Source organism: Podarcis cretensis, assembly GCF_951804945.1.
Source record: "Podarcis cretensis genome assembly, chromosome: 6".
Classification (NCBI taxonomy): Eukaryota; Metazoa; Chordata; class Lepidosauria; order Squamata; family Lacertidae; genus Podarcis; species Podarcis cretensis.
Genome location: NC_137175.1, coordinates 92,657,757 through 92,671,169, shown reverse-complemented (window position 1 = coordinate 92,671,169; position 13,413 = coordinate 92,657,757). Strand labels below are relative to the sequence as shown.

Here is a 13,413-nt window from a genome sequence, read left to right as displayed (position 1 = left end):
TGCACTAGGGCAGTGTTTCCCAACCTTGGGTCTCCAGCTGTTTGAGGACTACAATTCCCATCATTCCTGACCACTGGTGTTGCTAGCTAGGGATGATGGGAGTTGTAGTCCAAAAACAGCTGGCGACCCAAGATTGGGAAACACTGCACTAGGGCATGTGAGAGGTCAGCTACATTAACGATAATGTATCTGTAGCATAAAAGAACTACAAGGACTTCTTCAGATTGTAGCTGCTTGCAATCCCTGAAACTTTTCCCCTGGAGGTTCGCCAAACCTGAATTTGCACTTTCATTCATTCTGAGCTGATGCAAGACCTTTTTTTTATTTTTTTAATGCAAGTGGCATTTAGTGGCCATGAATAAACATATGCTAAAGGTAAAGGTAAAGGTAAAGGGACCCCTGACAATTAGGTTCAGTCGTGGCCGACTCTGGGGTTGTGGCGCTTATCTCGCTTTACTGGTCGAGGGAGCCGGCGTACAGCTTCCGGGTCATGTGGCCAGCATGACTAAGCCGCTTCTGGCGAACCAGAGCAGCGCACGGAAACGCCGTTTACCTTCCTGCCGGAGCGGTACCTATTTATCTACTTGCACTTTGACATGCTTTCAAACTGCTAGGTTGGCAGGAGCAGGGACTGAGCAACAGGAGCTCACTCCGTTGCGGGGATTCGAACCGCCGACCTTCTGATTGGTAAGCCCTAGGCTCTGTGGTTTAACCCACAGCACCACCCACGTCCCAAACATATGCCAGCCACATCCTAAATATCTGTATGGGCATAACTGCCTGTTGCACTGCTACATTGTGAAAACGCTGGCAACGTCACATCATTTTGTCATGTTGTGCGGACACAGTTGTTGACATGCCATCTCTTCCACCCCCCTCCCTTTTGCATTTATGTTACACTATGAAGCACAAAGTAAATTGATGGCACCAAAACATGCCCCCCCCCGGTGCCTGTGTGATGCTGCAGCAAAACACAGGATGGGGCATTTAGCAATAAGTTCTATTTAATGTTTTAGGGTATTTGGGATGTGTCTGTATTTTTCAAAACACTGCAAACTGGTTTTCTTTTTTTTGGGGGGGGGGTTACACTTAAACTAGGAGTGGGCCATATTTCGGCCACATGGGGTCATGAGTGAGTACTCAGGGGCCACATAGCAGAGGTATGGCCATAACTGGTGGTGGACTTTGGGTGAACACACTCACACTCACAGATACAGTTAGTCCTTACATTCAAAGTCCTTCTCTGTTGTAGCCAAGAAAGGCAGACTCCATCAGTGAGAGAGAAACCACTTTGAAAACGGGGATTCTGTCAAAAATCTCCAACAGGAACTATTACCCGTCTTCTGATACTGTGTACTAATTGTTTGTCCTTCAACTTGTAACTAATACTGGATTACCCGCTATCCAACTATAGTTCTCCGGGCAATAGAAAACCAGCTGCTCATTATTGTACTGCTTTGGAAGGATACAGAGTTTGAGGTTCTGAAAAAGGTATGTGCTGTATCTAAGGGCAAAAATTTGTTTACTGGGTGGTGTATATTTAGAACATACATTTTATATTGAAAATCTCTCCCTTCCCCCCCAAAAAGGGAATGATTCAAAGTTAATATTGATCTCTTGCAGGAAGGGGGGATGGGTGATTGCTTGAGGTCACTATAATATTTTTGGCCATAAATTTCAAGGAGCAAGAACTATTTCATATGGGCATGTTGCCCTCTGTTGGTTAGTTGCTCTTCAAATGGGGGCCTGCTTGCTCCTCTAAGGTTGAAAACAGGTAATAATAGCTTTTAGGTGTTGTGTTAGAGCCATTATTGAGTTCAGTCCAATGATTTAGTCATACTTTCAGACCAACTGAAAACAATAGTCCACACGCCTCATTGATTTAAATATGCCTGCTCCAAGTCTGGATCCAAGGTTCCAAGGCTGCAGCAGGCATTCATCTCTTTTGCCCATTTTTTACTCTGGGCAAACAGCATTCAGCATGGCAGAATAAGTTTTTTAAATGGTTGTTTTAATAACTAAAAACAACCAATTAAGTCACAAATTCAATAATGGACACACAACAAAATAACCCAGCAGCAAACCATCATGCCAAATTATATGATATGCCACTTATTATTGTTGTTGTTGTTGTTGTTGTTATTGTTGTTGTTGTTTAGTCGTTTAGTCATGTCCGACTCTTCGTGACACCATGGACCAGAGTACGCCAGGCACTCCTGTCTTCCACTGCCTCCCGCAGTTTGATCAAACTCATGCTGGTAGCTTTGAGAACACTGTCCAACCATCTCGTCCTCTGTTGGCCCCTTCTCCTTGTGTCCTCAATCTTTCCCAGCATCAGGGTCTTTTCCAGGGAGTCGTCTCTTCTCATGAGGTGGCCAAAGTATTGGAGCCTCAGCTTCACGATCTGTCCTTCCAGTGAGCACTCAGGGCTGATTTCCTTCAGAATGGAGAGGTTTGATCTTCTTGCAGTCCATGGGACTCTCAAGAGTCTCCTCCAGCACCATAATTCAAAAGCATCAATTCTTCGGCAATCAGCCTTCTTTATGGTCCAGCTCTCACTTCCATACATCACTACTGGGAAAACCATAGCTTTAACTATACGGAACTTTGTTGGTAAGGTGGTCTCTGCTTTTTAAGATGCTGTCTAGGTTTCTCATTGTTTATCTCCCAAGAAGCAGGCATCTTTTAGTTTCATGGCTGCTTTCACCATCTGCAGCGATCATGGGGCCCAAGAAAGTAAAATCTCTCACTGCCTCCATTTCTTCCCCTTCTATTTGCCAGGAGATGATAGGACCAGTGGCCATGATCTTCAGTTTTTTTGATGTTGAGCTTCAGACCATATTTTGCGCTTTCTTCTTTCACCCTCATTAAAAGGTTCTTTAATTCCTCCTTACTTTCTGCCATCAATGTTGCGCCATCTGCGTATCTGAGGTTGTTGATATTTCTTTCGGCAATCTTAATACCGGCAAGGGATTCATCCAGCCCCGCCTTTCACATGATGAATTCTGCATATAAGTTAAATAAGCAGGGAGACAATATACAGCCTTGTCGTACTCCCTTCCCAATTTTGAACCAATCAGTTGTTCCATATCCAGTTCTAACTGTAGCTTCTTGTCCCACATAGAGATTTCTCAGGAGACAGGTGAGGTGATCAGGCACTCCCATTTCTTTAAGAACTTGCCGTAGTTTGCTGTGGTCGACACAGTCAAAGGCTGTAATAATAAATTATTACTTGACTGCTTTTTGTATATAATTCTTTCAGACTGTCAATCTTGATACTTGTGTTCATTCTTCCTTTACTTTCTGATGCCTTGCTATCTGCTTTCTTCCCTTGAATCCTTTTCCCCTCCCCTCTTTTATCAACAGACTTTTCTCCTTGCTCATTCCCAGCATTCAATCCTTCCTCTTATTAGGCTCACATTCTATGACCTTGCTGGAGTTGGCATCACAGAACTCCCTCCTCAGAGAGGCTCGCCAGATGTGTTCCACTGAGGCCATTTCACGTTTACTGCTGAATCAATTATATACAGAAATACCAGAAGGCCTTGTTTCTTCAGTCCCAGGTTTTCAAGGGAGGATTGCAGATATGAAACCTGGAGCACAGAGCCTTAGGTTCTATCAGAGTTGTGTAGGTGATCCTTTCACACAAAGCAATGCCCAATATAATAATAAATAATAATACATTTTCATTTATACCCCGCCCTTCCCGGTTCAGAAAACCGGGCTCAGGGCGGCTAACAACAAATTTAAAACACTTAATTGATGCAACAAAAAACAGCATAAAATACAGTATAAAACGTGAATAACAATAAGTTCAGAATTCAAAAATCAGTTTAGGGGGGAAATCCATCCAGTAAACATTAGATGATCACCAGGGCTAGCTGGCTAAGTTAGTCCTATTTGGGCCAGCGAGGAGACCAGGAAAGAATTAGCTGTGGGATCCCAGAGCGGGTAATCTTCATAAAAAGGGGAGGGGGAAGGAAGGAAGGGGAATAAAAGATCAGGCTAAGTTCAAATGGAAAGCCAGGTGGAATAGCTCTGTCTTAAAGGTCCTGCAGAAGGAAGTTAAATCCTGCAGGGCCCTGGTCTCATGGGACAGAGCATTCCACCAGGTCGGAGCCATCACTGAGAAGGCCCTGGCCCTGGGGAGGATAATCTGACTTCCTTAGGTCCCGAGACCTCTAAACTATTCATGGACCTTAAGGTCCTCTGCGGGGCAGACCAGGAGAGGCTGTCCCGTAAATATAAGAGCTTTCTTGAGAACCAGTCCAGTTCAGCTGCCATGTTCAATCCATGACTGCACAGCCTGTGACCAACAAAGTCAAATCCAGTCCATGGCCTGCAAAGGGCTTGACATCCCTTCCCAGTTTGTGCACTCCTAGACTGAGATTGAGAGCAAGACAATCACTGTGTTCCTGGCAGGCCATGTGATACAGCTAACCCGAAGGGCATTTAACTTGGTGGGTCAAAAGTTGTGCATACAGTTTTATAATTTGAGAACTTGCCTTGAGTTGTTTGGGATGCCTGTGTGTGTTTTTAAAGAAAAGTCAGCAAACTGTATACACCAATAGATAACTTGTGTTGGAAGACAGTGGTTTTTTAAAATGTTCTATCAAGTGGGAGGATAATTTTACTACTCATATGTATTCTATCAGACATTTATTTGGAGAGCCAGGTGGTGGTTAAAATAAATCCTCAAAACTTGATGGAATGTAGTAGAACACTACTGATGAACAGCTTTTGGTATAGCTACCTTCAGAGCTTGGGACGTTATCAGTTGGTAAGTGGTTATTTGGACTTATTCACTGACCTTAAAAAACATATTACAAACCATTTTATCTGCTTTTATTTTTAGTAGTTTACTATTACTGTGCTGTATAATCAATAATAATAATAATAATAATAATAATAATAATAACAACTATAAACTGCCCTTCATTTGAGGATCACAGAGCAGTTCAGAGTATAAAACCACAATAATACATAACGTAATTAAAAATACTTCTATCTGTTCTTTCCTTGCATTGACATGACTCTCTTCAGCTCTGTTTAACTCAGGACTAGTAGTTAAAATAACATTTGTATCAAGTTGTCCCCAGTAACTGTGAAACCATTGTGACATGAAAGGACTAAAGATTTCCTCCAGAGATTGGGGATAAGGAGTCTGATCAAGTAACAAATGTAAATTTAAGAAAAACGCTTGAAGTGACCTGACAAGGGAAGCATACATTGTATTTTTAATGGGTTGGGTTGTACAAAGCTGTCCCAGGAGAGCTATATCTCACTAAGAAAGCACCATGTTAAGTTTATCAAATATCCAACACCTAGATATTAAGCCTTGGGGGCTCATAGGACAGTATTTCCCCTGGATTAGTAAAATACATATTAGTAAATTTGGATGAAGACAATCTCAAGTGCCAGAGCTTTTAAGGTAAACATTAAAAGTGTTCTAGTTACAATGGAAAGCTCATTGACAATCCCTGCTTCTTAGGTTATACTGCTTTTCCTTGAGAATGTTTCCATAATTATGTTTTATTTTGAATCATTTCTTTGCAGGCCTTTTCCCACCCAGCCTAGGAGGGTGAGGCCCTGAATGACTACAACTACAAAAACTGAGGCTGAACAGAATGTTAGGGTTTTTTGTGGGAGGGGGGAGCTTGTTGCTACTATTGATTTTTTTTGCATATTTATTTGAGAACTTATTCTATGCTGAAATTGTTGAATTTTGTTGTGTACTTTTTGACTTTTTTTGTTTATGACATCTTTTAGTGTTTGTAATTATGTATTTTTTCATGTTGTAATCCACCATGAGCATGATTAGAACGCTCAAAAGATGGCGTACAAATTAAATGATATATGATGTATGATGATGTAAGTATTTAGGGCGGCATTCAACATTGCACTAATGAGATTTTTCTGTCATTGCAAACATTTCACCCTTCTCTTCCTGCAGGGTTCTCCTGACCCTCCTGAACAAATTTGGAAAAGGCACAGGGGGGGGGGGGGATAAGGAGGAAAGTCCCACTGCACTAGCAAGACTTTTGTGCTGGCTTCCGTAAGCACAACTTAGTTAAATCCAGCCCACTGTAATTAAAATGTTCCCTTAAAAATACATCCCACGTATAGGGAAGGAGAATTTCATCTGGTCACCATTTTTAAGCAAATGGACTCCATTTAGATGAATCAGAACATACCGTAATAATCATTTGGATTAAAATGTATCCCAATCTTACAAATTTGGCTCAAAAAAGGACTAAAATTTGCAAAAATAAATAAATGTTATTTTTAGGACAAAATATGTTTAGAGATACTTGGGACGCAGGTGGCGCTGTGGGTTAAAGCCTCAGCGCCTAGGACTTGCCGATCGAAAGGTCGGCGGTTCGAATCCCTGCGGCGGGGTGCGCTCCCGCTGCTCGGTCCCAGCGCCTGCCAACCTAGCAGTTCGAAAGCACCTCCGGGTGCAAGTAGATAAATAGGGACCGCTTACCAGCGGGAAGGTAAACGGCGTTTCCGTGTGCGGCTCTGGCTCGCCAGAGCAGCGATGTCACGCTGGCCACGTGACCCGGAAGTGTCTCCGGACAGCGCTGGCCCCTGGCCTCTTAAGTGAGATGGGCGCACAACCCCAGAGTCTGTCAAGACTGGCCCGTACGGGCAGGGGTACCTTTACCTTTACCTTATGTTTAGAGATGCATGAAAAACAAAACCCCAGAAAGACAAAGAGCACAAGTTAATGACCACTGTGACTTTCCTTTTCTTACCAGCAAGTAAGTCTGGAGTTATCATAGTGATGTCACAGTTCACAGGTCACTAAGATGCTGGGTTTCAGCAACACCAATGCCCTTTTCACCAGAGCTGCCTTTAAAGTATCAATTCAGTCACATGCTAAAAGAACATCACAGTCCATCATGATGGGCGATGTACCTGGCCAGCAAGAAGCCTCGGACCCATTTTTCAGCATCATAACTAGGTAGGACTGCAATAATTTCATTTTATGGGCAGAGATCCCTTTTATATCCATTTTTACCAACAACCATTTGTAGGTTGCCTTTTGCGTTAAATTAAAGACAATCAGTTAAAGTAAATTAAACAAACACTACAGACACAAAGTAAGGTTAAGGTATTATCTTGTATTAAACAAACTTGGACACTCTCCCATCACCTGCAATGCAGATAAATTCTGAGTTGAATTCTAATGCCATGCATTTTATAACTTCACACAGAAAGAGGTCCTATTTAAAAAATCATTCCTGTCATACAAGTATCTACAATACTCCATTGACTAGCAGTGAGATAATGGATTTTTTTTTTAATGGCCCACCCATCTTCATGGAGATCAATATTCTGGAAGCCATTCCCAGAATATTCCAGATTGCTTGCTTTTGTCTTTTTGCATATATGAACTCATATGGCCATTACTGGCATGTATAGGACAGCTGTTTCAGTTTCCCAGTATGTAAATGGAAATATTTCATTAGAATTGGTAGTGGCATTGTTCACTGGAAGGACACCACCATAACTTATCAGGATTACTTACCAAAGTCCCTCCAGTAATCCTTTACTCCTCTGTCTGCTAAGCTTCAGAGCTGTATAGAACATCCCAATCCCAAATTAAAGACTTGACTGAAAGCTATGATAGCCATTTGCAAATATCTCAAGGGCTGTCACATGGAAAAGCTTATTTTCTCCTTCTCCAGAGGGGAGAACCTGAACCAATAGCTTCAAATTGCAAGAAGGGACATTCCGACTAAAGATCAGGAAGAACTTTTTGAAAACAAGAGCTGTTCGGCAGTGGAAGGGGTTCCCATCGGATGTTGTAGACTCTCCTTCCTTGGAGATATTTAAGCAGACGTTGGGTGGCCATCTGTCAGGGATGCTTTAGCTGAGATTCCTGCATCGCCGGGGGGTTAGACTAGATGACCCTCAGGGTCTCTTCCAACTTCACAATTCTACGATTCTATGAACACAGCAGGACTTAACCCCATGCTATCAAATCTGAGAAAAGCAGCCTCCTTTTGCACAGAGGATATTTTGTAGTTACTTCTAACACCTGGAAACAACATCCCAGCATGGCCGTAGCCAGGATTTTTGTGGCTCCCCCCAAAAAGTTGTTTTTTGGGGAGATGCCCCCCAATAGTTGAGCTTTGTCCAAAAAGTTGTTGAGCATTTTTGGAAGACTGCCCCCCCCCCCAAGTTGTTAATTGAGTGTTTTCTAAGCTTATCCAAAACGTTGCTGAGCTTTGGGAGACCGCCCTGCCCAAAGTTGTTAACTGAATGTTTTCTAAGCTTTTCAGTATTTTTTTTTTAGGACGCCAGCCTACACATCCCCCCTGGAAAATTTCCTCTGTTATTAATATTATTATTTTAGATTTATTTATACCCCATCTTCCCCCCCACCTCCACGACATGGACTCAGGGCAGCTTACAGATTAAAAACAAGAAGATAGAGGTAAAAATTTAACTATAGAAAATACATTTTGGGGGTTTACATCAATAATCAAATAATAGATATTATTAATATTGATTGATTGCTACCCCGTCTCCCCCCCCCCGCCCCCACGACAGGGACTCAGGGCGGCTTACAGACTAAAAACAAGAAAAGTTAAAAACACAGAGGAATAGAAACCCTGTAGCAGGAACCCCCCCCCCCACCCCAATCATTCTGTTTGTACAAACTTCACACACACTCACACACTACATACGCTATGCTTCTGTTATAAATTCATAGAAAATCAACCATACATTGGATTTGCACTGTTCCACTTTTATTTTACTCCATGAAGGAAGGACTACAAAATGGGGCAGGTTTGATACAGGGCAGCCATAATCCCTTCAGCATCCCAGCACATACACAGGTGCCCTGCCCAGTTGCTATGCCAACCCTGATGGCCCCAGACAGAAGACAATCAAGATCACAAAGAACTTGCATATGGGAGTGGATTCAGCATGGACTTGAAACAAAGGACACTGATCAGATCTTCCCTCAGGGGGCAGGAAACTGCAAACTCCCCTTTGTCTCCTGGAAGTTCCTGGAAGTGACTCATGGGGAGGGGGAAAGGAGGAACCAGCCAGGTGACAAGACACTCAGGTTACCACCAACCCCTCCTTTCTGTAATGTATGCATGATGTTACCACCACAACTCCTCCCTCAACCCCTCCTTTCTGTAATGTATGCATGATGTTTCTGGGGGTGGGCTAGACCTAAAGGTAAAGGTAAAGGTACCCCTGCCCGTATGGGCCAGTCTTGACAGACTCTGGGGTTGTGCGCCCATCTCACTTAAGAGGCCGGGGGCCAGCGCTGTCCGGAGACACTTCCGGGTCACGTGGCCAGCGTGACATCGCTGCTCTGGCCAGAGCCAGAGCCGCACACGGAAACGCCGTTTACCTTCCCGCTGGTAAGCGGTCCCTATTTATCTACTTGCACCCGGAGGTGCTTTCGAACTGCTAGGTTGGCAGGCGCTGGGACCGAGCAGTGGGAGCGCACCCCGCCGCAGGGATTCGAACCGCCGACCTTTCGATCGGCAAGCCCTAGGCGCTGAGGCTTTTACCCACAGCGCCACCCGCGTCCCGGGCTAGACCTAGAGGAGGGGAATTTCAAAAGTTTTTATAAGGTCTTGCACACCATTATTCTGGGTCTTTCCTCTCTCCTGCAAGTGAGGGGAATACCCTGTTGCAACAGTTCAATAAAGACCAAGCCTACAGGCTGCTGTTTTGCTCCAAGTTATCTTGGTTGGTGTCTTTGTTTTGTCCAAGGGAGCCCTCGGATTTTTCCTGTAACAACCCCAACATTTAAAAAATATATATATTATTATGAGAATTAGAAAAATCTTTATTTGCATCAGCCACCAGCCATAGCAATAAAATAAAATGTATTGAAGATAGAGGTAAAAATTTAATTATAGAAAATAGATTTTGGGGGTTTACATCAATAATCAAATAATAGATATTATTAATATTGATTGCTTGATACCCCGTCTTCGCCCCCCGCCCCCACGACAGGGACTCACTCAGAGCGGCTTACAGACTAAAAACAAGAAAAGTTAAAAACACAGAGGAACCCCAACATTTAAAAATATATATTATTATTAGAATCAAAAATATCTTTATTTGCACCAGCCACCAGCCATAGCAATAAAATAAAATGGACTGAAGACAGAGGTAAAAATTTAACTATAGAAAATACATTTTGGGGGTTTACATCAATAATCAAATAATAGATATAATAATGATGATAATAATAATAATAATAATAATAATAATTTTTTATTTATACCCCGCCTCCCCACCCCACCCCCGTTGAGGAATAGAAACCCCAACATTAAAAGAAACATTAAAAAAGAAGCAACAACGAAGCACTAACACTGAATTAAAATTCAGTCTCTCACAGAGAGACATATAGAAACATATTCCAAAACTGACAGAGCTCAAACGCCTCAGAGCCCTTCGCCCCGCCCCCTCGTGACGCCACGCGCGCCTGCGCAGTTCGGAGGCCGCGCCTGCGCCTGCGCCTCTCTGCCCTCAGCCTCCGCCGGCCGCCTCTCCATCCCTCGCTCTCTCCGTCTCCCTGGCAACGGCGCCTTCCCCGCCCCCTCTGCCCCCCCCCGATGTCCGCCGGCGACGGGCGCCCCTCGCAGCCCCCCTCGCGCTTCAGCACCGCGGCCGCCGCCATGCAGGGGGAGGACGCCCGGTACCTCAAGAGGTAGAGCGCCTCAGGGCCTGGTGTGGAGGGAGCGGCAGCGAAACGGCCCCACCTCACTCCCCCCCCCGGCCGAGCATCCTCCCCTTCTCTCCCCTCACTCCCCCCTCAGGTGTCAACGAGTGGGGGGGGGCGGGAGGGGCGCCGGTGAGGGGGTCGCGGAGAGGTTTGGGGTGGGGGGGCTGTGGGTCGTGAGGTGGTGGGAGGTGGAGAAAAAGCCGGGGGGGGAAGGGGAGAGAAGATGGCGGTGGGTTTGGGGAGAAGGGGAGGGTCCTTGGGGTGGGGTGGGGGGAGAAGGTGAGGGTGGGTTTGGGGAGAAGGGGAGGATGCTCGGCCGGGGGGTGGGGGGAGAAGATGGCGGTGGGTTTGGGGAGAAGGGGAGGATGCTCGGCCAGGGGGTGGGGGGAGAAGGTGAGGGTGGGTTGGGGGGAGAAGTTGGTGGTGGGTTTGGGGAGAAGGTGAGGGTCCTTGGGGTGGGGTGGGGGGAGAAGGTGAGGGTGGGTTGGGGGGAGAAGTTGGTGGTGGGTTTGGGGAGAAGGTGAGGGTGGGTGGGGGAGAAAGTGAGGGTCCGCGGGGTGGGGTGGGGGGAGAAGTTGGTGGTGGGTTTGGGGAGAAGGGGAGGGTCCTTGGGGTGGGGTGGGGGGAGAAGGTGAGGGTGGGTTGGGGGGAGAAGTTGGTGGTGGGTTTGGGGAGAAGGTGAGGGTGGGGTGGGGGAGAAAGTGAGGGTCGGTGGGGTGGGGTGGGGGGAGAAGTTGGTGGTGGGTTTGGGGAGAAGGTGAGGGTGGGGTGGGGGAGAAAGTGAGGGTCGGTGGGGTGGGGTGGGGGGAGAAGTTGGTGGTGGGTTTGGGGAGAAGGTGAGGGTCCTTGGGGTGGGGTGGGGGGAGAAGGTGAGGGTGGGTTGGGGGGAGAAGTTGGTGGTGGGTTTGGGGAAAAGGTGAGGGTGGGGTGGGGGAGAAAGTGAGGGTCGGTGGGGTGGGGTGGGGGGAGAAGTTGGTGGTGGGTTTGGGGAGAAGGTGAGGGTGGGGTGGGGGAGAAAGTGAGGGTCGGTGGGGTGGGGTGGGGGGAGAAGTTGGTGGTGGGTTTGGGGAGAAGGTGAGGGTCCTTGGGGTGAGGTGGGGGGAGAAGGTGGTGGTGGGTTTGGGGAGAAGGTGAGGGTCCTTGAGGTGGGGGAGAGATCTTAGTGGGATGGAGGAAGCTGCCTCAGGTTGAGTCAGACCATTGGCTCATCATACTCCATATTGGGTCCCCTTCAGGTGTTGGATGGAATTTCCATCATTCTTAGCCAACTTATTTGGTGATCACTTGTAGCCGATTAAGATTGCCTTCCAGAAACATGGTCTTAACAGTGAGTCCGTAAGTGACTGTGGAGGCCAGTTCTGGATCCACACGTCCTTCCACAGTGAGGAGATAGGTTTCCGGGTGGGAGTCGATCCCACCAAGCATACCTTCCTCTTAGCATGTTTCTCCCTTTCATCCTGAGTTCGAGCATCTTCAAAGCCCATGACACCTTTGGTAAAGGCTGTTCTCCAGTTGGGGCGCTCACAGGATAGTGTTTCCCAGTTGTCAGTGTTTATACTACATTTTTAAAGATTTGCCTTGAGAGAGTCTTTAAACCTCTTCTGTTGACCACCAACATGACGCTTTCCATTTTTAAGTTCAGAATAGAACTTAATATCATCTTGCTTTGGAAGATGATAATCAGGCATCTGAACAAAGTGAACAATCCAGCAAAATACATGTTGAAGAATCATTGCTTCGACACTGGTGATCTTTGCTTCTTCCAGTACACTGGCATTAGTTCACCTGTCTTCCCAAGTGATGTGTAAAATTTTTCGGAGACACCGTTGATGGAATCTTACGAGGAGTTGGAGTTTATAAGTGGTCCATGTTTAGCCAGCACGGCCAGTGGTCAGAGATGATGGGGCTTGTACTTCAGGGACATCCAGGGTTTCAAGCGGGGATTTCTCCCAATCCTGTCTGGAGAGGCCAGCCCCAGCGTAAAAACTAGGTGCAAAAAATGGCTCTTTAAAACCAAGGTTGGCGTCGCCGAAACAGAGTGTGTGGTTGCTATTTTGGGGGCAAGACGACTCTAATGTCTTATTTTCCAAATGGTGGGCTGACTGCACAGTTCAATGTCTGGCTGGTCCTGATTACGACCTTGAGCTGGGTTAAGAACACTGAGAACTTGAAGAAAAAAAGTCCCTTTATCCAGTGACAGTCCACGTATATATTGGCCTATTCTGAGCTCTCTTTTTTTAACGCTGACTGCTCCTGCTCAGGGCTCAAGCTGCACAGAAAAGGCATTTTGATTCCAGAAATTCATTCTGATTGTGCAGATAAAAGATAATAGTAATAATTTTATTATTTCCCCAGCCACTCTGGGCAGCTTCCAGCACATATATAAAATCAGATGTCTTCTAAAAGTTGGGTGGTAACTAATAAGACTTCTACAGGATTGGCTAGTAACTGATAAGACTTCTACAGGATGGGGTATTAGTGTGTGAAAGGAGTCGGGATCCAATGATCCCCAGGCATACATCTCCAGATGGTGAGAGATCAAGAGCCATCCTGGCACCCAGACATCTTCACTTGGTCGCAAGTGGTCGAAAGCTAAGTGTAAAATGCACCTGGCACCTTGCTAATTTCGAACATTGGCTAGCGGGGGGATTGGACCTGAGGGGACCATCTGCTCACAAGGCACATATTCTCTTCCGCTGAGC

At 45.8% G+C, this 13,413-nt stretch overlaps 1 protein-coding gene across 2 annotated transcripts in view; it reads left to right on the top strand.

Moving 5' to 3' along the window:
- The first annotated feature begins 6,828 nt into the window (after window positions 1-6,828).
- Window positions 6,829-13,413, top strand: part of KIFAP3 (kinesin associated protein 3) — an 81,665-nt gene continuing 75,080 nt past the window's right edge. The window contains exon 1 of one of the 2 annotated variants that reach the window (XM_079981319.1): window positions 6,829-6,967. In XM_079981319.1, the coding sequence (XP_079837445.1) occupies window positions 6,906-6,967 (62 nt within the window). In that variant the 5' untranslated portion in view covers window positions 6,829-6,905. Of the gene's footprint in view, window positions 6,968-10,504; window positions 10,697-13,413 lie in introns of those variants that run through there. The other variant, XM_079981318.1, reaches the window with a different exon arrangement.